Here is a 25,592-nt window from a genome sequence, read left to right as displayed (position 1 = left end):
TCACAACGATTATGCTATGGGGTTTGCATAAACATTAGGGTTACGGCCCATCAGAGCTCCTAAAATTTATGTTACTGTTGCTACATTATGCCAGAGCGGGTGGCGGACACTTCCTACTAACCAAATTAGTTTGCGATCTAACCTGTTACTGCATACAAATCCGGGCTCTAATTATTATTATTATTATTATTATTATTATTATTATTATTATTATTATTATTATTATAGAATAATAAGGAAATTTGATAGGGGGCTCACATTTCTCTTCCCAATGGGGATCATAAAGCAAGAAACTTGAATAGATGAAACTGTGATTAAAGTAGGTGGAGTACTTTGGCTAGAAGAGGTGGTAGATAACATGATTAGATACAGGCTATCAGAGTAAAGTTCATCCAAACATTGCGCAAGAGATAACTGCAGACCTTTGCTGCATGATTGCGTAGTTCCACACCTTGTGTAACTTTAGAAGTGGCGTGAGAAGACAGAGTGTGTATTACAACTACTTACGTTACATTACATGATATCACTTGGGAATTATTAACTTATTCCAGTTCGACACAAAACACGATCGTAAAACAGAATATTCACATATTATTTGGAAGTAGAGGGAAAGCAAAGCAAAGTCATCTCCGTACAGGGAAGAAGGCTCTTGTAAGGGTGGAAGGTACAGGCATCCACTATCCGTAACCTCTGTTCTAAGTGGGAGAGAGTTATGAACTCTGTCCCCTGCTACGTTTGTCCTAGATACAGGTCCTCCGAGTTGACTCCCACATGCGACCTGTGCGACTGTGAAGATGGGGAACTGCCTAGGCTGATATCTAAGATTTTAGACGGTACACACACCTACTTTATGATCCAGAGGAATTCATCAATAAAACCCCGACCCTCTCGGAAACCAATCCCAGGTCTCATAGTACCAGTTAGCCATAGAGCCGGACGGAGGAAGTGAACTGCAAGCACCTTTTTTTTTTTTTACAAGCTGAGAGGTCTTATGGCGACCATTGAATAGGAAAGGGATAGCAGTAGGAAGGAAGCGGCCGTGGCCCTATTTAAGGTACAGCCCCAACATTTACCTGGTGAGGAAACCACGGAAAACCATCTTCAGGGCTGCCGAGAGTAGGGTTCAAACCCACTATCTCCCGAATACAAGATGACAGTGCTCGCCACTAACCGCACGGCCAACTCGCTCGGGACCTAACAAAATACCAGCCCTCCTACTAATCTCAAATTTCTGGCAGTTCCGGGAATCGAACCCGAAACTCGGAGGACAATAATAGGTCTAATCGTTACATTACTTCAATGAATTATAAGAATAAGATGATGATTCATTGTTATCGAAAAGGCAGACAAAAATGTTGTCAAATTTCCCTTTGGAATAATCAAAATATCGTAAATATGTTCTTCGTTAAATAAAACACTGAGTAATATAAAGAATGTACCTAATATACAATAACCAAAACGTACTATACGAAACACAGAGTAATGCAAAGCATGTAATTTGCAATAACCAAACCATACGGAAAGCAGCCCACCTCAGCAGTAAACAAATGCAGAACTGTTCCCTTACAGGTATTGTTTAAAACGTTGACCACGATGATCACGGCATCGTTGGCTTTCGGCACATTAAAGGACACCTGTGGGACAACATTCCGGCACTACGGCGTTTTTCAAGAAATAGCATTTGTTATTTTCACTGCAATGCAAGTACAAAACTAACTGGGGCAACAAACCAAACGAAATGCGAATACTGTGTAACAAGCCACGGGGACCACCGGTTCCGTAAACCAATATACTCAGACGGTATCCCTGAACCACCTCCGTAAGTTTGTCGGTGGAGTTCGGCTTCACCCTGATAAGCCCGTGGATAGCGAGCGCAAAATCCACAGCCTGTTTCTAGTCATTCGAACTAATCAAAAAAGGAATGAATGAAGTCCCCATCTAGCGGCGAGGTTACTAAATGTGCGAGCTGCCGAAACCTGTCGCACTCCTCTGGGGCATTGATTAATGACTGACAACTGAAATTAAATGATATTCGATATATGATACTTTATCCGCACTATATTTAAACGTCTTCTCGCTGCCATGAGCCGTCTTGTCTGCCGTGAGCAATATCAGTGACTCAAAATAAATTATTAATTTTTGAAGTTGTGTTCCCTACTCACCTCTATCTTGTCCACTCTTCGTGCCACAGCTACGACATTAACTCCGTGGTCTTGTAACTGGTAGGCTACAGCTGCTCCTATACCAGCACTAGCTCCTGTCACTAAAGCTACACGACCCGACCAACGCTCCATGATATCTGCCTCTTAGGAACTTGCTATGTGTGAGGCAGAGCTCGTTTATATTCTCACAGGCAAGCCAAGGTTGGCGAGATAAACAGTACTTGAGAGTTGTAAGATGACAGTGCAATTTATAGAGTGCTGTTGCGAACTAAAAATACCCGTTATGTAACTTGTGTTGAGATTATTATGGTTATGTCTCCTGCCGCTAGATGGCACTGTAGAACAATGCAAGGTCTCTCATTATACACAGGTCAGGACACGAATGTTGCTTATCGAATCGCCGTTTTGGGACTCATTGAAGGCGTTGCATACAGTATTTCCATGTTGCACATAGGCATTTTCGGATTTAAAAAATGGATTTAAGAACACAAAACTATTAAAATTAGTTTAATCTGCCTTAATTGGTTGTTTTCCTGTTAAATACCAAGATATCTATATTTTTTGTTAAGAAAGACACCGTATTTACCAGTGTGGACTTATTAAATGTAATAAAATATTTCCAGTCTCTCAGACACACAACAGTTTCAAATGCAAATAAAAACACTATAAGCATAACCTGTAAAAATCACATAATATAATATAATATAATATAATATAATATAATATAATATAATATAATATGTGAAAACTGTATGCCTCAAAGCCTCAAAGCATTTATCAAAGAATGTAAAACTGAGACACTATAATGCAGTAGTCAGACCATCAGTCCTCTACGCAGCAGAATGCCTATCCCTAAATAAAAAGACCTCACTGAGAGCCCTGGAAGTGCAAGAACGGAAATTACTGAGAAGAATAATAGGGCCAAGGATCCTACCAGATGGAAGGCGATGGTACAAACCCAACAATGAGCTCTACCAGCATCAAGAAAACCTCATAGATGCCATCAGGAGAAAACGTCTGACTTTCTATGGACACCTATACAGAATGGATCCTAATAGATCATCCCATAAGATCTTCAAGGTCGCTAACAAAGGCAAAGCTACTGGATTCCCCTGGACCAAACAAGTGGACAAAGATCTTGCAGAGCTTAATACTAATCAAGTCCCATTACTGACAGAAATGCTTACCGTTTAATGGTCAAAACTAAACCTTTCCTATCATCCCTTACATCAGCTAGCCACAAAGGATTCGGGAATTGGTCAGAGGAGCGCAGGAAAGAATTCAGCAATAAAATGAAGGAATACTGGGCCAACAGGAAGGCTCAAGAGGCCACAAGAACACAATCCAGTACGCTAAAAGGGGCAGACGACCACAAAAACACAGCTAGAACACAAGCACCGTGGTCCACAGATGGCCTAAACGCAAAGAAAAAAAATTTAATATGTGATCTTTACAGATATGCTTATAGTGTTTTAATTTGCATTCGAAATATTTGTGTGCCTCACAGATTGGAAAGTTTCTATTACGTAGATATCTATTTTGTCATCTATAAGAACCCGGGTTTCGTGTATTGTGAGCAATTGTAATTGAATTAAAAACAGACTATATGCCAAAATAATCATAATTTTTTCAGCCAGTAGGACCTAAGCATGAACAAAATAATTTAATGACCTGCGATGTTAGGCCCCTTAAAACAACAAGCATCATCAAATAATTTAATGATCAGAGAAGTGCAGACGGTTAAAATTAAGTAATTACATATAGGTTAAGGGCTATAAAAGTATTATTACAATAAATATTATAGCCAGCAATTTAGGCTACATTCCTAGTAACACGAATACACACAAATATTAGAAAACTGTCTTCGTAGCGTAATGGCGTATTAGCTACAGCGTTCGTTTCCCGGTACTGGCAGAAATTAAGAATGAGAGGAGGGTTGGTATGTGATTGAAATGGTACATGCAACTGATCTCCATTGTGGATTTGCCTGAAAAAGGAGCCGCACCATCTCGGGATAAGGACACGAGTCTAGTATTATAATACGTGCTATATAATGGAACAAAGTTTTAATTACACCTGCAGTTGTGTACGGTTTGTTTATTTTAGACTAATGGGCCTACCCCCTTGCAATATTAATCCGTTGCAAAGCGACAATCGGCGTCTTTCTCTTACTAATAAGATTTATGAGTAGTAATTTCTGAGCAATAATTACAATATTTTTCAATTAACATAATGATATAATTTATTTTACCAGTGCCGAGTGAGCTGCCGTGCGGTTAGGGGCACGCAGCTATCAGCTTGCCTTAGGGGGATAGTGCGTTTGAACCCCACCGTCGGCAGTTCTAAAGGTGGTTTTCCACGGTTTCCCATTTTCAAACCACGCAAATGATTGGGCCGATGCGACGTAAAGCACGTTGTAAAAAAAAACAATTACCAGTTCCATGTCCTATTGAGGGCAGCTATCCTTCGATCGGGGCCCTACTGACACTCGAGAAAGATTTCGGGGGATTAGGAAAGTCGAGAGTGTAGGGATGGCATTCTATTTTAGCAGCTTCCTTCCACCTGCTCCCTCTACTCTACTTCCTCAAAGTGAAGCTGCAGGAAAATATTATAATGAAGATATGGTCAGTAAAAGTAGATTGGTAGACAAGCTTTTTAAGAAAGCAAAGATAGTAAACTTGGTGATTATTTCTTGTTTTTCCTATCATAATTTATACTAACCTCATAAGGCTGTGGGTGTTCTGTTGGCTGCCACTTATCATGTCGGCAATTCTGCACCCATTTTTCCCTTTTATTCTTATCTCTCGGGAATCTAAATAAAGTAGTCCCTGTAGATGAGTGACTTTCACACTTTTGAGCGACGCAATAACCCATTCATTATAACTTATATCTTATTGCACTGGATAACATGCAGACGACAGCAATATTAGAGAGCTTCAGTCTCAAAATGGCCACTGCCGCAAAGAATTCTGGGAGCGTGACCAGACCTGTGTATATGGACCTTGGGAGAATGAACGAGTAGAAACGCCTTCTGTCGTGTGTCGGTCATACGACATCTGCAGTGAAGCTTTCTTCACTGCTTGACAGAACTTCTACTTTTCCCAAGAACGTGTTTTTTTTTTTAGTTTTTAATTTAATTTTAATTTTAGAAGTGTCGAGAGTGTCCGAGGACTTTCAGTGTTGATCGACAGCGTTTTTTTCATGTAACTGTTACCTGCTTCTCAGTTACAAAGAAATAATGATTATAAATAACAGTGAAAAATAATCTTCCACAATTCATGAAAACATTACAACGGTGTATATTTCCTCATGGATTGATGGATGTCTTTTGGGACTTAGAAGATAAGAGAGCGAAGGTTATTTCATCAGCCTCACATCATCAGATGATTTCGCTCTAATTCTACTCTCATTTATTACGTTCTGCTTAAAACAAATCCTAGTGCAGCAACTGGTAGCAATATCCCAGTGTTTCTTGCTAAACACGCTGGCAACGTTTGGGCAACAACATTTACAGCACATTAACATGGTAAATAGGGCTACAACAGCTCAAGCTATCACCTACTACACATTAAAGTTTGAATACATATTCTTAACGTAAATTTCCTTCTCTCTATCCATAATTCATTTTTACATTTTCGACCTTCTTGTCTGAATGCTAATGATCGTCTATATGCGTGAGCAGACTGCGTATTACATTTCTTTTAAATCTGTTACATCTGTTAGTTTTAACTTGCTACCTAATTAATCACTTCTTTCTTTCTTTCTTTCTTTCTTTCTTTCTTTCTTTCTTTCTTAATCCGTTTACCCTCCAGGGTTGGTTTTCCCTCAGACTCAGAGAGGGATCCTACCTCTACCGCCTCAAGGACAGTGTCCTGGAGCTTGAGACTTTGGGCCGGGGATACAACGGGGAAGGAGGACCAGGACCTCTCCAAGGCAGTCTCAACTGCTATGCTGAACAAGGGATTATTTCGGGATGGGAAGATCGGGATGGATAGACAAGGAAGAGGGAAGGAAGCGGCCATGGCCTTAAGTTAGCTACCATTCCAGCATTTGCCTGGAGGAGAAGTGGGAAACCACGGAAAACCACTTCGAGGATGGCTGAAGTGGGAATCGAATCTCCCTCTACTCAGTTGACCTCCCGAGGCTGAGTGGACCCCGTTCCAGCCCTCGAACCACATTTGAAATTTCGTGGCAGAGCCGGCAGTTAAACCCGAGCCTCCGGGGGGTGGCAGCTATTCATACTAACCACTACACCACAAAGGTGGACCTAAATGTTCACAACAGCCGTATTCTAACAAAACATCAGGCATCACATCTTTTTTATAAGTGGTATTTACCTTACCAGTGGACCGTATCTCATTTGATCCGTACGCTGTACCTGGTTCATAACATATCAACGTATCAATCAATTCCATTCAGAGTTACATCACTGGTCTGTTTACATACTATCGTTACGTTAGTTGATTCAGAAGCTGTATACAAATACTTATTTACCTCAACAACTAACCAAGTCAATTGTTCCATGTACAGTAGGAGCTGTCCTTTTAGAATACTCAGGTATTACATTTGTCCCTTTTAATAAATCAATTGCACAGTCTCTCTGTACTAACCTTAAAACAAATTCATTTCTTCACACTCTATGAATTTTATATTTACTTATGCTCCTTCACTACTTTTATTTAGCGTGGGGAAAGGAAGCAATTCGTACAACTTACAAGCATCAACACAACAGTCCGGCTCCATGGCTAAATGGTTAGTGTGCCGGCCTTTGCACACAGGGGTCGGGAATTTTAACCATAATTAATTCCACTGACACGGGGGCTGGGTGTATGTGTCGTCTTAATCATCATCATTTCATCTTCATCACGACGCGCAGCTCGCCTACGGGTGTCAAATCAAAAGACCTGCATCTGGCGAGCCGAACTTGTTCTCGGACACTCCCGGTATTAAAAGCCATACGCCATTTCATTTCATCAACACAACATACACTGACATGTTCTTATTAATGAATGCTTTAACGTTTTCTATGTTTTAAATTAACTACACTTGAGTTGTTCCCGGTTAAACTGGTAGGGTCATTGTATGAGGAAATTGATCTCATGACTATACCTCGGATTTTTAGGTGGTAATAGGTTAGAATGCAAGTAATTTGGTTTGTAGGAAGTGTGATGCAACCCGTTGTACCACAACGTAGGAAGAGTAGCATAAATTCAAGGAGTTCTAGAGGCTGTACCCCTAATATCTATTCAAATCTCATAGCATAATCGTTGTACAGTGTACGGTATACTTGTTACTGGCTAAGTAAGTTTGCATTCTAACCTATCAGCACCTAATAATCCGGACTCTACTCATGACTTTTTATAAGCTTTACAATCTGGCAGGGGTCAGAACTTGCATGTGAATTAAGTATACATTATCCTTGCAACTACTACATGATGTTTACTACTACATGATGTTGTTAAACAGCCCTATTATTTGTCACTCCTATGGCTGGGGGATGCAGATGAAGAATGCACCCATGGTATCCCCTGCACGTAGTAAGAGGCGACTAAAAGTGGCGACCAAGGGATGATGACATTAGAACCGTGTGATTACTTGTTATTAGGACCATTACGTGCGGAACACCATGGGTCTACGTTACATAGGAGCAGTGCCATTATGCGAGAAACACCATGAGTCTACATTACCTGTGATTAGTAGCACTATGTGAGGAACACTATGAGTCTACATTACCTATGATTAGTAGCACTACTTGAGGAATACCATGAGTCTACATTACTTGTCATTAGTAACACTATGCGAGGAACACCATGAGTCTATTGATCAGTACCACGATATAATTTCATCTCACATAACATTTCAGGCATTTCACCATTTTATATACATGTTATCACATTACACATTTTACTCATTTGATTAATTTTATCAATTTATGACAAAATATTGTTCCTGGATATCAACAAATAAAACATATACCTTATTTAGGCTGATGATGACCCACACAGGGTCGAAACTAGTCCCCTAATACATTGTAATGCATACATCGGCATTACAATTATTGTTTAGTATTGAGTTAGTGGATTAAAACTTTGCTAATTAAATTATATGTAAAATGGGTAAGGTCAGCCCCTTGCATACTCCTCCTGGAAGATAGATGTTAAGGACTACTTTAGCTAAGTATAGTTAGTGGTACTTGAGAAACGATGAAGGTTAAAATCAGTAAAGGTACGCGATGCCATGCAAACAAAAGATCTGTTAAATTTAGTGGCACGATGGAAGGGAATTTCTAAACTTCTAAACTACCTCGCTCCTCATTTCCCTAGTACGTCTCTTCAGTGACGCCTAGGCTATTTATGACAGCTGTTGGCGGAGCTGCAGAGGATCAAACCAGCCTTCGGGCTGAATGCCCAACATACATACATACATACATACATACATACATACATACATACATACATACATACATACATTATCTCTGCTATGTACCGACTCCGTAGGTTTAAATGCTTTATAAAAGTAGGATGGGGTCTTCAGTTTGAGACTTTTGTACAGCTACTAAGATCTCATGACGTTAATGGAATTTCAACCACTGCAGCTGTATATGATACAATGTTACGTGTCAAGTAACGAACCTATGCGTTTTGTACCCTCTATAGTGTTGTGTTAAAAGTTTCAGAAACTCGTTATATACGACAGAACCATAGTCAATGATCGCACAAGAGAGAGGAGGGAGAGGGTTGCTTCGTGACTATAGTCTTTGACTTTACATGTATTAGAAAAAGGAAGCATGATAATGATTTTTGGAGGAAACAAATATGCTGCAATGAATTAAAGAATACTTTATTTGATTTTACCTTTAGTGATAAAAACTAATAGCATACAATATCGTCCTGAGTGGCCGCCCACTGCCTAAATTCATGCAATACAACCTTATCCACATTTCAGACGTACTTCGTGTCAGAGTAACCTTCAGTGCAATGAATATCTAAAGAAAAAACGGCGTGAACTATTTCTTCACCAGAATTTTAATTCATTTAGTATGGCGAAGAGAGGGAGTTCTTCAGATATGTGTGATCGTTGAGGTTGGTTTCTCTGTGATGTGTATTTCGGTTACTACATCTTTTATATTTAATGATTTGTTTTTACCATCCATGGGTAAAATTTTAAGATATCTACAGGTAGGTCATGTTTCATTTATCACTAGTTTAAAAGTGAATTGCAATTTAATCTTTCGTAAAATATAAATATGTCTTCTTATTGATATTTTCCGACCAAGTCTGCTGTTCGCTTTATGTCGCACCGACACAGATAGGTTTTATGGCGACGATGGGATAGGAAAGGCCTAGGAATGGGAAGGAAGCGGTCGTGGCCTTAATTAAGATACAGCCCCAGCTTTTGCCTGGTGTTAAAATGGGAAACCACGGAAAACCATCTTCAGGGCTGCCGACAGTGGGGTTCGAACCCAAGTCTGCATGAGTGTTAGTACTGTATCTCATATACTTCCAAACTGTTGTAAAATAGTTTTGTAGGTATAAAGTTCAGAAAATGGAGTCCTTATGGCTTGCTTCAATTTCTGTTCAATGACCGATGCAAGAGTAGTCAACAAAAATAGAAGTAAATGAACATTCATTGTTGTTCGAGCAAACAAGGAAATTTACCGCCAATTATTTGCGTATCTGCTGTTGTAGTTTGGTATACTACTAAACCAAGTAATTAAATTCTCCTTTCTTCTAACATAAACTGAGGACAACTTTCTTTTCGTAGATAATGAAATTCGTTGATTGAATGTAAATGTGCAATTTTAATGGAACACGTCTCCCAAGCAAAAGAACATCGAAGCGCAATCAAAAACCTTACGGTTCTCCTCGTACCACTGCCTTCTTTATCATTATTGTTCATAATTCTCCTGACAGTTAACAAAATGTCTTAACATTTCTCTGGAAAAAGCTTGATGAAACTCCAGGATCTTAACGTGCTGGTTAATTTTCAATACAGTGTTAATATGGTGGTAGTGATTATTGTTTTAAGAGGAAGTACAAACAACTGGTTTATATTCAGTTAAGAGTTGTCGTTAAAACCTGGCAACAAAGTATATTTTTTCTGTCGTGCACTCCATAATTTTATCTTCAATTTCTATTGTTTATTTTCTTCCCATTCTCATGTCCAGCGATAACATAATTACTTCTTATTCTTCTTATTCTCTGATCTTCCAAATTCTCATTAACTGCATCAGGCTTTTGTTGGATCCTTTCCCCAAATTACAATTTCAACAAAAACAGTATTATATTCTTTCTTGTACCTTCATAACTTTCCTTCATCACAATTTATGTGGCAAAAGAGCCACAATGGAATTATTGCTCGTCTGCTGGCCACGTTTCTCAAGCAGCGAAGTATTTATTTATTTTATATAATAGTTTAAAATGTTACAAACTGAATATTGTGTTCGTTTCATCTGGTCTTGTATCTTCAGTGGGAGAAGCAGTATTTGGGAAGGATATTTTTCAAAAATCTTTCAACCTTCAATGTGAGAGCAGTACTTAGGAACGGAGGATTTTCAATGGGAAGAAGAAATATTTGGGAATGGAGAATTTTCATTAATCACTCAATCTTCAGTGAGGGGAATCAGTATTTGGGATTGGAGGATTTTGAAACTATCAACCTACAACTTTGGGAAGCAGCATTTTGGAGGAGGTGGCAGATTCCCTATCTGTTGCATTTCTACCATTTTCTTGAATGATTTCAAAGAAACTGGAAATGTATTGAACATCTCCCTTGGTAAGTTATTCCAATCCCTACTTCCCCTTCCTGTAAACGAATATTTCCCCCAATTTGTACTCTTGAATTCCAGCTTTATCTTCATATTGTGATCCTTCCTACTTTTAAAGACACCACTTAAAATTATTCGTCTACTAATGTCATTCCACGTCATCTGTCTACTGACAGCTCGGAACAAACCACTTAGTCGAGCATCTCGTCTTATTTCTCCCAAGTCTTCCCAGCACATAATTTGCAACATTTTTGTAACTCTACTCTTTTATCGGAAATCACCCAGAACAAATCGAGCTGCTTCTCTTTGGATTTTTCAAGTTCTTGAATCAAGTAATCCTGGTGAGGGTCCCATACACTGGAACCATATTCTATTTGGGGATCTTACCAGATACTTGTATGCCCTCTCCTTTTCATCCTTACTACAACCTCTAAACACACTCATAACCATGTGCAGAGGTCTGTGATTACCCTAATTAAGATATTTTCTTATATTAACAACTAGGTATGGTACTTACAGTGATCCCCATAAGGAACCTCCACCCCATGAACGCAGTAATTAAAATTGAGGGGACGTTTCCTATGTGTGTTACTCACAACCTGACTTTTAACTCCGTTTATCAACATTCCATTGCGTACTGTCCCTCTCACAACATTATCGAGGTCATTTTGCAGTTGCTCACATTCTTGTAACTTATTCGTTACTGTATACAGAGTAACGTACAGGTTTCTCAACAATCTTCAACAGGAGAAAGCAGTATTTGATAATCGTAATTTACAGTAATCTCTCAATCTTCAATATGGGGAAGCAGTATTTGGGAATGGAGGATTCTCAACAGTTTATCAGCATTCAATGGAGAAAGCAGTATTTTTACTGATGGATTTTCAAGAATACATCTTGTAAAATAGGCAAAGAAACGAGAATCGGTATTAACATGGCATTATTGTATTAAAAAGTAAGTTAATTGCCATTCTTCAACACAGGTTTATCAGAAATAAATGTAAACTCCTTTTAAGACGTTTTTCCAAACATTTTATTGGCCATAAGTTAATTAAATGTCAATATGACGTTTTGGGGATGAAAAATAAAATCTTCATCAACGAGAACGTATTACAAAGCTCAGTATTCAGCTCGAACATATTCAAAGTTTGAACGAAGTCGGTGTTATAAAGTGCTTGCAATAAGTTGTAGGTGCACTAGAAGCTGTTCAAGACATGAACTCGTTTGTGATGTAGGATTACTTCCCAAGGAGGTAGGAGGTGGCGAAGTACTTGTCCTATGCTGGTTCTTCAAAACATTTCTCCAATAGGCTTGAGTATAAGCTCGTGAATCTGAAATCATAGGAAAGAGTGCATATGAATGAATAGCTAATAAAATGATTGTGATTCCCATTACATACATCCATCTCCATTATAGGCTGTTATAACTAAAGCCCGGATTTTTATGCAGTAAAAGGTTAGACTGCAAACTAGTTTGGTTAGTAGGAAGTGTCGGCCACCCGCTCTTCCATAATGTAGCAAGAGTAACATAAATTATAGGGATTCTGATGGGTCGTACCCCTCATGTTTATGCAAACCCCATAGCATAATCGTTGTGAAGGTAGACTATACTTGCTACTCGCTTCAGTAAGTTTGCATTCTAACTTACTATCGCATAAAAATCCGGGCTCTAGTTATAACTTTCAGCATTCGATCTGCAAGCCTCAATGAAATAATTGTCTCCCCCCAAAATCCTCGACTTGCAGTTGGCATTGTGGCCGTTGTTAGTTTCATACTTGTTATATTTTAATTGTTAGAAGTGAGTCTAACAATAATTTTGTCTTGATCTCACTCCACTTCTCTACCCTCCATGGCTACCTCCCTTACTATCTATCGAATATTGCTCTTAAGGCAACAGGGTTGCCATACCGAACGGCTCTGCTCAACACCATCACGGGGAAACGGCGGCACATAAATTTGTGAAATTCAGTATTTAAGGTCAAGATAAAAAGCGGAAGAAACTAAGCTACAAATTATTTTTATCAACTAAAGAGGACGGGGGGTTTACGGGGGCTATTTATTTTTGGTATGTACATAAAAAAACCTCAGGATTGAAGTGCAAGGTAAATTGGGGGAGAAAATAGGCGAATATTTTTTATGGACTCGAGCGTTGAGAGATGCATTTAATAAATTTCTCCAGGCAACAAAGGCTATAAAAACCGAGGCAACAAATAAATACTGTAGATGACTTCACTACAGAAGTGAGCTGCCGGCGGTTCACAGAGTGAGGGACTACACGAGGCTTGTACCAGAGCAACACAGAAGGGGGACTGAAGGGAGGCAGCGAAGCAGTGGCTGTTCCCGTCATTGTGCTTCCTCCCTACGAATATATTTATGAAAAATAAAATGTTATGTAGTTATTTTAATAACTCATCCTCATCCTTTTTATCTGTCTTTCAGAATGCGTTACGAAGTACAGTATAATATCCCTTAATCAAGAGGAACTATGGGTATCTAAGAGGAGGTGTGTTCACTCCTTGTAGGTCCATAAAAGCAATACTGTTTTCTTAACGTGGAATGAGCTATACACCACTTAACCTCCTACGTTCACGTCACATGATTCCCACATCATCGAAGAAGAGTTCTTATGCATAACTTCACCCATAGAGTTAATTTATTCATCTCCTAATTTGCCTCTCTACCTGTTTGTTCCAGCAATCATTGTCACTACTTTCATGTCTGTTACATCAGACTTCGAAGAAGGTGTCCGTAGTCCACCCAGTTTTCACTCCTATAGAACAAAGTCAGTCTGAAAACAGGCTGGTGTACAGACAATTTCGTCCAGGAAGTCAGTCTCACAGAATACCATTGATCGCAATGGCGAACTCCCTGCAGTAACATTGGCACACCTTGATTCGATTTCACTTATTCGTAATTTTCTGTTGCCGGTCTTTGGAACAAGGTGTCCCGGGTTTCATTCCCGACCGGGCCGAGCATTTTAACCGTCAATGGTTAGCTTCTATGGCTCGAAGACTGAATGTTTGTACCACAAGTTCCTCAGCCTCGACGACTATTAGTTTCACCTTGTATGGTAAATTGTAGGAGGTTGTATTTGCCGTTCTTCATAATATGACCCAATGCAGTCTAGTCTGACTTTGTTACTGATTTTACACACCGACATTCGCTCGTTACTCATGCACCAGCGTACCAAGCATTGGAGATGTAGTCGGTCTATGACATCCTTCGAAAAACCCACGTCTCGTAAACATCCCATCCCCTTAATGGTGTTACATTTCAAATTCCATGTTTCAGTTCCATACTCCACCGCCTGTGGCTGGGGGCGATAGTATAACACCCACGGTATCCTCTGCCTGTCGTAAGAGGCGACTAAAAGCGGCCCCACAGGCTCTTCACTTTGGGAGCGAGGCTTGACGACCACACAGCCCTTAGCAGAGTCCTGGCATTGTTTACACTTACTTGTGCCAGGCTCCTCACTTTCATCTGTCCTATCCGACCTCTCTTGGTCAACTCTCGTTCTTTTCCCAGTGGTTTTTGTTTTTCTGTGACCGCTCCCTTCATTTTTTGATGTATTGAACCCCTTCCATTTCCCCCCTCTTCTTTTCTTCTTTTTTTACCGATTTTGCCGACACACGTGTGGGGTTGCGGATGCGAACTGCGTCGCACCTGTGGATTTTGCCGTGTTTTACGGTCTGATGCCCTTCCTGACGCCAACCCTATATGGAGGGATGTAATCACTATTGCCTGTTTCTCTGGTGGTTGGTAGTGTCGTATGCTGTATGAATATTAACAGGAAAGTGTTGGGAAAAACACCTGGTCTCCGAGCCAGAAGAATTAATCACACGCGATTAAAATCCGCGACCCAGTCGCGAATTGAACCCGGGACCCTCTGAACCGAAGGCCTCAACGCTGACCATTCAGCCAAGGAGTCGAAGTTTCATTTCTCCCCTCTGATCAGTGTTAATAGAGGATGGTTGTCTAGTTCTACTTCCTCTTAAAACAATAATCACCACCACCAGTTTCGTACAGAAGCACTAAATATAAGCAACATAGCAGCTGACGAAGTTGTGGTGGGCCTTGAAGCTGGAAAAATGAAGGTATCGACCAAAGAAAGATAAGGGCGTGAAAATGAGACTACCTATTATGACTAGAAACCTATTACTGTTGGGGTCTGAAAAGAACAAGAGTTGACCAAGAGAGGTCGGATAGGACAGATGAAAGCGAGGACTTTTAGTCGCCTCTTACGACAGGCAGGCGATACCGTGGGTGTTGTTCTACCGCCCCCACCGATAGGGGGATCCAAGCTAAGGCTGCTGTCTCACAGATTCCTCATTTTCAGAAAGCTAGCACGAACCATTTGTATTCGTACATTAATCTTTAAATCAGAGTCCAAGTTGTCAATAATCCAGCTGTCAAGGTGCTCAAATATGTCGGCCTCGTGTCGGTAGATTTTCTGGCACGTAAAAGAACTCCTGCGGGACAAAATTCGGGCACCTCGGCGTCTCCGAAAACCAAAAAGGTAGTTAGTACTTGTTCAACGTTTTCCCCACAAATGTTCATAAGACTGTGCGTGCATTACGAACTCTAGTGACGTCTTGTCGGTGTTAATCTTGAGTTCATGTTTAACCCCTTTATCTGCGATTCTGTCTACCAGACTCTGAGGACCATTCAGTCAACATTACAGTGTCATTGTTGTTGAACCACTGCCATTAATTTTTACTCCATCATCCGCTTCTTGAAGAGCATTTCACAAAATTCCTTCCAGAGATACCCACATCCTGTTGCTGGTATGCTTCACCATGCATTTAAGTGTTAACTTTTACTTATCTTCTTTGCATTTGAAAAGTTTAACACTTATTGAACTTTCTTGGACTACCTGGATAATGGATATCCAACCTGAATGCATTAAGGACCGAATTTATAGACAGCACTTATACATAAGTGCCCCTTATAAGCCAGGTCTCATTTCATATTACCCACTTAAGTGTCCCACTTATGTTGCAGCAAGATGGAGGATGATTTTGCGGAATATGTTGCATTTCATTCACAGAATGCTTTCCGTGCACACAGTAGAGATGGAAAATCCTGTCGAAATGTAATGTGACCAACAATTTAAAGAAGGTTTCGTTTTAGTAAAATGAGATTTATGAATATTCTTGTTCCTTTGATTGAGAGAATGAACATAACCTCTAGAGGACTCACTATCTCACCATTAATGAAGATATTGTTTTCAGATTTTATGCCACCTCTAAATTTCACGTTATTATTATTATTATTATTATTATTATTATTATTATTATTATTATTATTATTATGTCCGACTCGTTGGCTGAATAGTCAGCGTACTGGCCTTCGGTTCAGAGGGTCCCGGGTTCGATTCCCGGCCGGGTCGGGGATTTTAACCTTCATTGGTTAATTCAAATGGCCCGGGGGCTGGGTGTTTGTGCTGTCCCCAACATCCCTGCAACTCACACACCACACATAACACTATCCTCCACCACAATAATACGCAGTTACCTACACATGGCAGATGCCGCCCACCCTTATCGGAGGGTCTGCCTTACAAGGGCTGCACTCGGCTAGAAATAGCCATACGAAATTATTATTATTATTATTATTATTATTATTATTATTATTATTATTATTATTATTATTATTTCGCTGAATTAATTGGAAACGTGTTACAAGTTGATAAGTTGTCAAGACTGTAGGCCAATGGAATGGTAAAGGACGATACTGAGTTATAAGGAAAATGAACGTATTGCACTACCACCATTTATTTTAAGGTCGATTTGTGCTAATTACAGTATATCAGGTTAGTCAACCAATCATTTGCCGGATTATATCAGAAGTTTCTGAAATTATGACATCGCACATCAAAACATACTACAGTAGAGTCTCGCTCAACCGACCTTCGCTTATCCGACATTCCGTGTTATCCGACACTGGTAGACTTAATTTTAAACTTTTGGTGGAGACTAAAGGACCTGCCAATATCTGGCCCCGTTCTGCAAGAAAAGGCGGTGTATTTCCAGAAGGAGGTTTAATGAAGGGGACCCTAAATTTACTGCCAGTGCTGGGTGGCTTCATCAGTGGAAAAAACGGTACGGAATTAGGCAGCTTAATATCTGTGGAGAAAAACTGTCAGCTAAATCCGACGAGGTTGTGAAATTTAAAAAGGAATGTCAAGTAATAATACTTGCTGAAGGATTAACCGGTTAACAGATTTTTAATTGTGATGAGACTAGGCTAAATTTCAAGATTCTGCCATCAAAAACTCTCGCAGCCCAAGCCGAGACGTCTGCACCTGGCTACAAGCGTAGTAAGGAAAGATTTACTGTTCTTGTCTGTTGTAATGTTACTGGGTACTTAAAAGGAAAATTGCTTATGATTGGTAAAGCAAAGAAGCCTAGGGCATTTATAAAAATATTTCTGTTGATGCTCTTCTAGTCCATTACACGAATCTGAAGGCTGCCTGGATGTCTGCTGACATCTGTAAAGACTGTTTTGTTACACAGTTTGTTCCAGATGTAGAAAAATTTCTAGCTTCAAACACTCTCCCTAGAAAACCTCTCCTTCAACTAGACAACGCTCCATCACACCCAAATGAACAGCAACTTAGAAGTGGTGACATCAAAATCACGTTCCTCCGTCCTAACGTGACATCATTATGCCAGCCAATGGACCGAGGTGTACTGGAAACACTGAAGAGGAAATCTCGGCGGAAACTCCTTGATTGTTGGCAAGTTTCTTTTCGTAAGATACTTGGAATGTTTTCGTTCAATACTGCATGTACTGTGCAATTGAACTGATAATTCAATAAATAGAGTGCTGTAAAACATGTTATTGTTTTAGTAATACAGTACGGGCTTCCTGTTTGTTTTAGTTAATTTTCAAAGTAATTCTGTATTATCCGACATTTTCGCTGATCCGACATACCCCAGGTCCCGTTTGGGTCGGATAATCGAGACTCTACTGTATTTACATTTTATAGCGGAAGTAATCAGGCCTATTACAACGTAAGGGCTACGGATATATTCGCCAAATCATTAAAAGCGTTGTAAGGCTAGATATTATACATTTGGATGAATATTTGTATAGGTTAGAGTACCTGGATAGCTATAAACATATTATATTAAGAAGAAAATTAGACTCTGGGCATTTTCGTAGTTTGTATTGTCCACAACAAGTTTTTCCCACGTCGTGAGAAACTTCGCGTGTCTGCTTGTTCTATATTATGTACATGTACTGTACTTCGACACAAGTTCTTGCAGATGCCGTCTCAGCTCGCTGTTTTGTTATCCATTCTGATAACCAAATACAATATTGACGATCTTTTAATCTGAAAAATGTCGCGCGATGTCCTTCGATAAACAAAACACCATAGATCATCCCACTATTCGGTAGGCAGTAGTAGCTTACACGATCCAGGAAGCATGGGCATAATATACAGCATTGCCACATCTCCACTGAATACTTACTGTATCAATGAGTGTGCACTTTAAGCGTTGCCTGTGAAATGTAAACTCATATAAGTGAATACTTACTATAAGTGATCCCTTATTACTTAAGGGTTCCACTTATGTATAAGTGCTGACTATGAATTCCGCCCTTTAAGAGATATGTATCAGTTTGTATTTACCTGTACATGAGGTGGTGTTGAAAGGACATAAGTCACAGCGTCTGCTACGTCCTCGGAGCGCAGGGCAGGGTACTTATCGAAGTCAGCTCCCTTGATGGAGGGAAGATTGTTAATGAACTCTGTTGACACGTTGCCTGGACTTACACACTGTAATAACAAAGAGAGAACGAACATTATTTTTCAATACAGACACATTGATTTGAGAACTGACAGTATAATCTCTGGATGGAAGGTTTTGGCATTTAATAATTAAATGAGTTATACGAAGCAGAGCTTATGGTGAACAGCACGAAGACCTAAATGATGATTGCGGACCGCCTCAATAATAACAGACCTGACACCACAAGAATTGCCGACGATGAGGTGGTGGTGGTGATGATTACAGTTTTGAGACGAAGTAAAACTGGACAACCATCCTCTATTAACATTAATCAGAGGGAAAAATGGAAGGGGTCACCCACTTCGACAAATGAAGGTATCGGCCAAAGAAAGACAAGGACCACGAAGGACGTGAAAAATGAGACTCCCTAGGCCTCCAAATGAAATATGCTCGGGGTCGGAAAAAACAATAGTTGACCAAGTACGAGGTAAGGTGGGATAGGAGAGATGAAAGTGAGGGGCCTTGCACAACTAATTGGAAACATTGCCAGGACTCAGCTAAGGACTCTAATCCATATTGCCAAATTAAGAGACTCTTTTAGTCGCCTCTTACGACAAGCAGGGGATACCGTGGGTGTTATTCTCCCGCCTCCACCCACAGGGGGATTGGTCGAAGGAAATACCCAACATTTAACCCCCAATATAAAGAGACTGGGAAAGAAGGAAGGTACTGTGCCATATGAAGTACCTGTCCTTGCATCACGAGGGTTCAGTTACTGCTAAACGATCCCGAGTCCTCTTTATACACAAAACCCTTAGATATTTCTCCCATCCTCACCAGAAATTGAACCCAGATTGTTGAGCAGGCCAGTCAAAGTGTCATTCTGCTGCTGAAATATACCTAAAAATGATATCAATAGACTGATAAAAGCCTGTGAGGGAGGAGAATTAAGAGTTTATCTTACGATATTTGAGTTGATCAAGTGACTGCTGAGCCACCGTGGAATAATAGCAACGATATTTAATGTTATTCTAACACTCTCATGATCCCAGTACATGGATATTATTTTCCGCAGCGCCTAGCACAGAGCGAGAGGCTTTCGTTGTAGTTGCAGTAACTACAGCCGAATCGTTTGGCAACACAGCGCTCCCGCTCCTTCGCACTGCGAGTTGTCAGAACACACACCTTGTTTTAATAGAATAGTGATCGTTGTTTGGTGTGGAGAGGTTGCCTAACCACTTTCTTCAGTCTTTACCCTTTCCTCGTGTCGCGTGCAGTAGACGATTTGGCAGCTCCGGCTACAGTAGACGTAGTAAATGGACATCGGGCTGCCGCTGTAGAGTAGTGGTGTGAGGCGAACTCAGCTGTTCCGAAATATTAGGAGCTTGAGGTGGAGTGTTTCGGTACATTGTGCCAGCACACGGCACACGGAACTGTAACTGCGCGAAAGAGAGAACTTCGTGAGACAACATGGCATGCACCGCGTCAGCGAGAAAGCGCCTGTATCGGACGTGCTGTGTGTAGTTGCGGCCAGTGTAAAGCTGCACCGAACCTGAGAAATCACTCTGAACTCTGAAATATGTACCCAAAAAATCCTGTAAAAGTGTTGCTTTTAGGATAAGAATAGTTTCATTAATTCTGAAATACACCGGTCACAATTACACCGTCAGTATGTGTGCTTACAAATATCACAAACAGAACTCCGGTGTGACATTCTTTTGTACGGTATATGTTACTAGGCTTTACATAAAAACAATATATATACAATTCTCCACCTTATCAATACGAGTTTATTTTACATTACAAATATTCAAGACTAGTTTCGACCCCTATGGGGTCATCCTCAGTTGACAATTGTAAATTGTTCATAAAAACATCACATAGTAAAAGTTAGACTAGTTTAGGCTGATCATTAATGTTTGGTGTGTCTAGTACATGACTAGTGTGCATTGTTCATAAAGACACATATTACCTTACTGCTATTACTATCCAATTTTAAGTTATATAGTATGGAACACAGATATGTTTGTGTAACTCAACAGTGACAAGTTCAAATATTTACAGAATTGGCTGTTGATTAGTCACATGATATAATAGAACACAGGCTTGAACATTTTTGATTTAAGTATCAGTGCAACATCTTGCTTTTGTACATACTAGAAGCTAAATTCATTTTGTAAAGTCATTACATTCTGATTGAAACTTAGTGTGAGGTTAAAATTGAATAAAAATATATGCTAATGTGGACATTAAAATATTGTTAAAATGGGCATATAATCAAAAACAGTGGTATGTATGCCACACATGTCTAGTATAAAAACTCATTACACTGGTGCTGTTAGTGTGCAGTACAGCATATACACTGATTTGGAATAAATGGATTTGTATATATATCGTTCCAACAAAGTGGATCCATAAAAATATAAGATGTATAGGTAATTAGTATTATAATGATCCACTGCAAATTAGGTAATGCTGTTGTTTATCTGAAGATCTGTTGGCAGCTACAGATGTTAAAGTTATTAAAAATGTTAATGGAGCATGTTTTCTTCCGTAAACGCGATGTTTAAGATTGGTGGCATTAGTCAAATATGATGAAAGTTATGCGTCTTGGTGCGTTCTGGAAGCTGGTATGTTATGAGAAACCAAGGTGGAGTGTCTGGAAATAGAAATAAAAGTGTGATAATGTTGTGGATAGAAAGTGTGGTAGTGAAACGTATGTCGTTTACTTACGTAAAGTGCTGGAGCCGTGCGTTCTTAGTAGCTGCCTGTTGGGATCTGGTGCGCGTAGCTCTGAGATTGTAGTTAGCGGCGGTAGAGGGGAGGTTTGGGGGGATAGGTGGAGTGTTAGTAGTAGGAGTGGGGTTGGAGGGGAGAGGGTTTTGAGGCGGTTGATTTGAACATATCGATTTTTGCTTGTTTATTCTTTTGATATAGAAATCTTTTAATAAGGGAATTACTGCATGAAAAAGGATGTTGTTTCTGTCTATACTTTCATTTAGGTTGAAGTTTGGATTCACATATTTGTCTAAATTTATATAAAATTCTTCTGTTATACTGAGTAAGGGACTTTTTGGGTTCATGTTAAGGATTTGCATGTCGTTCTTAATGTCTGTGAAATTATGTTTTTGATCGTCAATATGCTGACCCATAGCTGAAAAATGTCTGTGTTTGACGGCGTTTACATGTTCATTATATCGTATTAAAAAACTTCTACCGGTAAGTCCTATATAGCTGGCTTGGCAGTCGTTACATTTTAGGCGATAGACTCCTGAATGATTGTATTTGTTTGTGTTATTAACTAATTTGGAATTGTATAGTATGTTGGTGTTGTTTCGTGCTGTTTTGTATGCTATTTTTAGGCCTTGTTTTTTGAAGATGTTTGTTATGGGATGTATATGGTTATTGTTATAAGTAAACAGTGCATATTCTTTTTTATTTTTAGTGATTCTGGTTAACTTGGTTTTAGGTTGGTTTTTGACTTTATTGATGATCCGGTTTATCATTTCTCTTTTGTATCCATTTTGTTTTGCTATTTCATGGATTGTGTTTAGTTCTTTATTTAGATTTTCTTTTGAAAGTGGAATGTTGTATGCTCTATAGATCATACTATAGTATGCAGCTCTTTTATGGGCATGTGGGTGGGTGGAGTCTATCTTTATTGTATTTGATGTATGGGTAGGTTTCCTATATATATTGTATGTTAGGTGGTTGTTATGTCTGGTTATGGATATATCTAAGTAGTTTATGGTGTTGTTGTGTTCAGTGTCCATGGTAAATTTAATGTGGGGATCTATTTTATTTAGTTGTTCTAGGATTATGTTTTCATTAGTATGTCTGTTGTCCATGATTATAAATGCATCATCGACAAACCTGCACCAATAGATTATATTTTCTATTTTTTTAATTTCTTGATGTTCTAAGTGATCCATATATATATCAGCTATTATGCCTGATATTGGTGATCCCATGGGTAATCCTTTTTGTTGATAAATAGTGTCATGGAACTTGAAATAGTTGTTATTGATAGCAAATTGTAGAAGTTTAATAAATTCATCTATTTCCAATTTGCTTAGCTTACTGTGGTTATAAAGGTTGGATTCTATGATAGTGATAGTTTTTTGTGTGGGTATATTAGGATACATGTTTGTTATATCATATGTAGCTAGCTTGTAAAAATGTTCTATTCTAATATTCTTAGTAATGTTGCAAAAATCTATTGAGTTTTTTATGGTTTTGTTTGCTTGAAAAACATAATGTTTTTTGAGGAATTTTTGTATGTATTTGGATAATTTATAAATGGGGCTTGGTCTATAATTTATTATGGGTCTCATAGGAATGTTGTTTTTATGGATCTTGGGATAAGCTTTAGCTGTAGGTATCCCTGGATTCATATTGGTTAATTTTGCAGTTTCCTGTTCGTTCATAAGAAAATTGGTGTTTTTTAGGAGAATTTTTAAGTTTTTCTGGATACTGTTAGTGGGATCTTTAGTCTTAATTTGAAAGGTTTCATCTTGAAAGCAGGTTTTTGTTTTTGTTATATATTCCTCTTTATCCATAATAACTGTAGTGTTTCCTTTATCTGCCTTTGTTACTATTAGGTTATTTTGCTGTATTTTATTTTTGAGTACCTTAATTTGTGTTTGGTTTGTGATATCTTGATTCTGAGGTTTTTGAGTGATCTTATCAACATATTGTGGTAGTGTTTTTTTGATTTCGTATCTAATTTCATTTTGTTTTTCTTGGGGTATTTTATTTAGAGCATCTTCTGTTTCAGTAATAATGGTGGCTATGTTTTCAAATACTGAATAGTTTTTCCAGTTATGTTTTGGTCCCTTGCTCAGTATAATTGTTTCTTTTTCATTGAATGTTGTGTTAGTTAGGTTTTGGAGTGGGGGATGGAAAATATGTTGGTTGTTATCAATAGAAACAGTAATATGTTGTCTATGTTGTATATGGTTGGTTTGGTTTAGTGATGTCTTGAGTGCGTTAAGTTTCTTGTTTAAGGTATTCTGCTTCTGTATGGCTATGTTTTCTATCTTTTCGTTAGTTATTTGTTGGAAATTGCTCCAGTATGTGTGTGGTAGCTCATGTGAGGCTTTAAGGTGCGCTTCATACATTTGTGTGTTTAGGTGTTGTTTTTTCCTATACATGAATTTAATTTCTTCTTTCAGCCATATTCGATTGGTTTTGTTTTGGGTGTTTTGGGTTTGATATGTGCTTCTATGTTTATTATTATATTTCCTAAGAAATTTAGGAGTTAGATTATTAAGTAGGCATTGTTTTAAGAAAGTGATGTTTTTGACAATATTTGTGATCTTAATCTTCAGATTTTGATATCTGTGTGCTATTCTTCTTGCCTGGTTGGCTTTTCCACTGTTGTTTATAAGTTTCATTTCCGTATTGATGGATATTACTTTACATAAAAACAATATATATACAATTCTCCACCTTATCAATACGAGTTTATTTTACATTACAAATATTCAAGACTAGTTTCGACCCCTATGGGGTCATCCTCAGTTGACAATTGTAAATTGTTCATAAAAACATCACATAGTAAAAGTTAGACTAGTTTAGGCTGATCATTAATGTTTGGTGTGTCTAGTACATGACTAGTGTGCATTGTTCATAAAGACACATATTACCTTACTGCTATTACTATCCAATTTTAAGTTATATAGTATGGAACACAGATATGTTTGTGTAACTCAACAGTGACAAGTTCAAATATTTACAGAATTGGCTGTTGATTAGTCACATGATATAATAGAACACAGGCTTGAACATTTTTGATTTAAGTATCAGTGCAACATCTTGCTTTTGTACATACTAGAAGCTAAATTCATTTTGTAAAGTCATTACATTCTGATTGAAACTTAGTGTGAGGTTAAAATTGAATAAAAATATATGCTAATGTGGACATTAAAATATTGTTAAAATGGGCATATAATCAAAAACAGTGGTATGTATGCCACACATGTCTAGTATAAAAACTCATTACACTGGTGCTGTTAGTGTGCAGTACAGCATATACACTGATTTGGAATAAATGGATTTGTATATATATCGTTCCAACAAAGTGGATCCATAAAAATATAAGATGTATAGGTAATTAGTATTATAATGATCCACTGCAAATTAGGTAATGCTGTTGTTTATCTGAAGATCTGTTGGCAGCTACAGATGTTAAAGTTATTAAAAATGTTAATGGAGCATGTTTTCTTCCGTAAACGCGATGTTTAAGATTGGTGGCATTAGTCAAATATGATGAAAGTTATGCGTCTTGGTGCGTTCTGGAAGCTGGTATGTTATGAGAAACCAAGGTGGAGTGTCTGGAAATAGAAATAAAAGTGTGATAATGTTGTGGATAGAAAGTGTGGTAGTGAAACGTATGTCGTTTACTTACGTAAAGTGCTGGAGCCGTGCGTTCTTAGTAGCTGCCTGTTGGGATCTGGTGCGCGTAGCTCTGAGATTGTAGTTAGCGGCGGTAGAGGGGAGGTTTGGGGGGATAGGTGGAGTGTTAGTAGTAGGAGTGGGGTTGGAGGGGAGAGGGTTTTGAGGCGGTTGATTTGAACATATCGATTTTTGCTTGTTTATTCTTTTGATATAGAAATCTTTTAATAAGGGAATTACTGCATGAAAAAGGATGTTGTTTCTGTCTATACTTTCATTTAGGTTGAAGTTTGGATTCACATATTTGTCTAAATTTATATAAAATTCTTCTGTTATACTGAGTAAGGGACTTTTTGGGTTCATGTTAAGGATTTGCATGTCGTTCTTAATGTCTGTGAAATTATGTTTTTGATCGTCAATATGCTGACCCATAGCTGAAAAATGTCTGTGTTTGACGGCGTTTACATGTTCATTATATCGTATTAAAAAACTTCTACCGGTAAGTCCTATATAGCTGGCTTGGCAGTCG

General features: G+C 38.7%; 1 protein-coding gene across 1 annotated transcript in view; it reads right to left on the bottom strand.

Moving 5' to 3' along the window:
- Positions 1 to 25,592, bottom strand: part of LOC136885928 (uncharacterized) — a 78,934-nt gene that overhangs the window by 32,812 nt on the left and 20,530 nt on the right. Inside the window, exons 5-8 of the mRNA XM_068230945.1 lie at positions 18,568 to 18,714; positions 12,226 to 12,260; positions 11,526 to 11,667; positions 2,163 to 2,303 (exon numbers count right to left, since the gene is read on the bottom strand). Of these exons, the coding sequence (XP_068087046.1) occupies positions 2,163 to 2,303; positions 11,526 to 11,667; positions 12,226 to 12,260; positions 18,568 to 18,714 (465 nt within the window). The remainder of the gene's footprint in view (positions 1 to 2,162; positions 2,304 to 11,525; positions 11,668 to 12,225; positions 12,261 to 18,567; positions 18,715 to 25,592) is intronic.

This window comes from Anabrus simplex, chromosome X (assembly GCF_040414725.1).
Source record: "Anabrus simplex isolate iqAnaSimp1 chromosome X, ASM4041472v1, whole genome shotgun sequence".
NCBI classification, from domain to species: Eukaryota; Metazoa; Arthropoda; class Insecta; order Orthoptera; family Tettigoniidae; genus Anabrus; species Anabrus simplex.
This window is presented reverse-complemented; position numbering and strand designations above follow the sequence as displayed.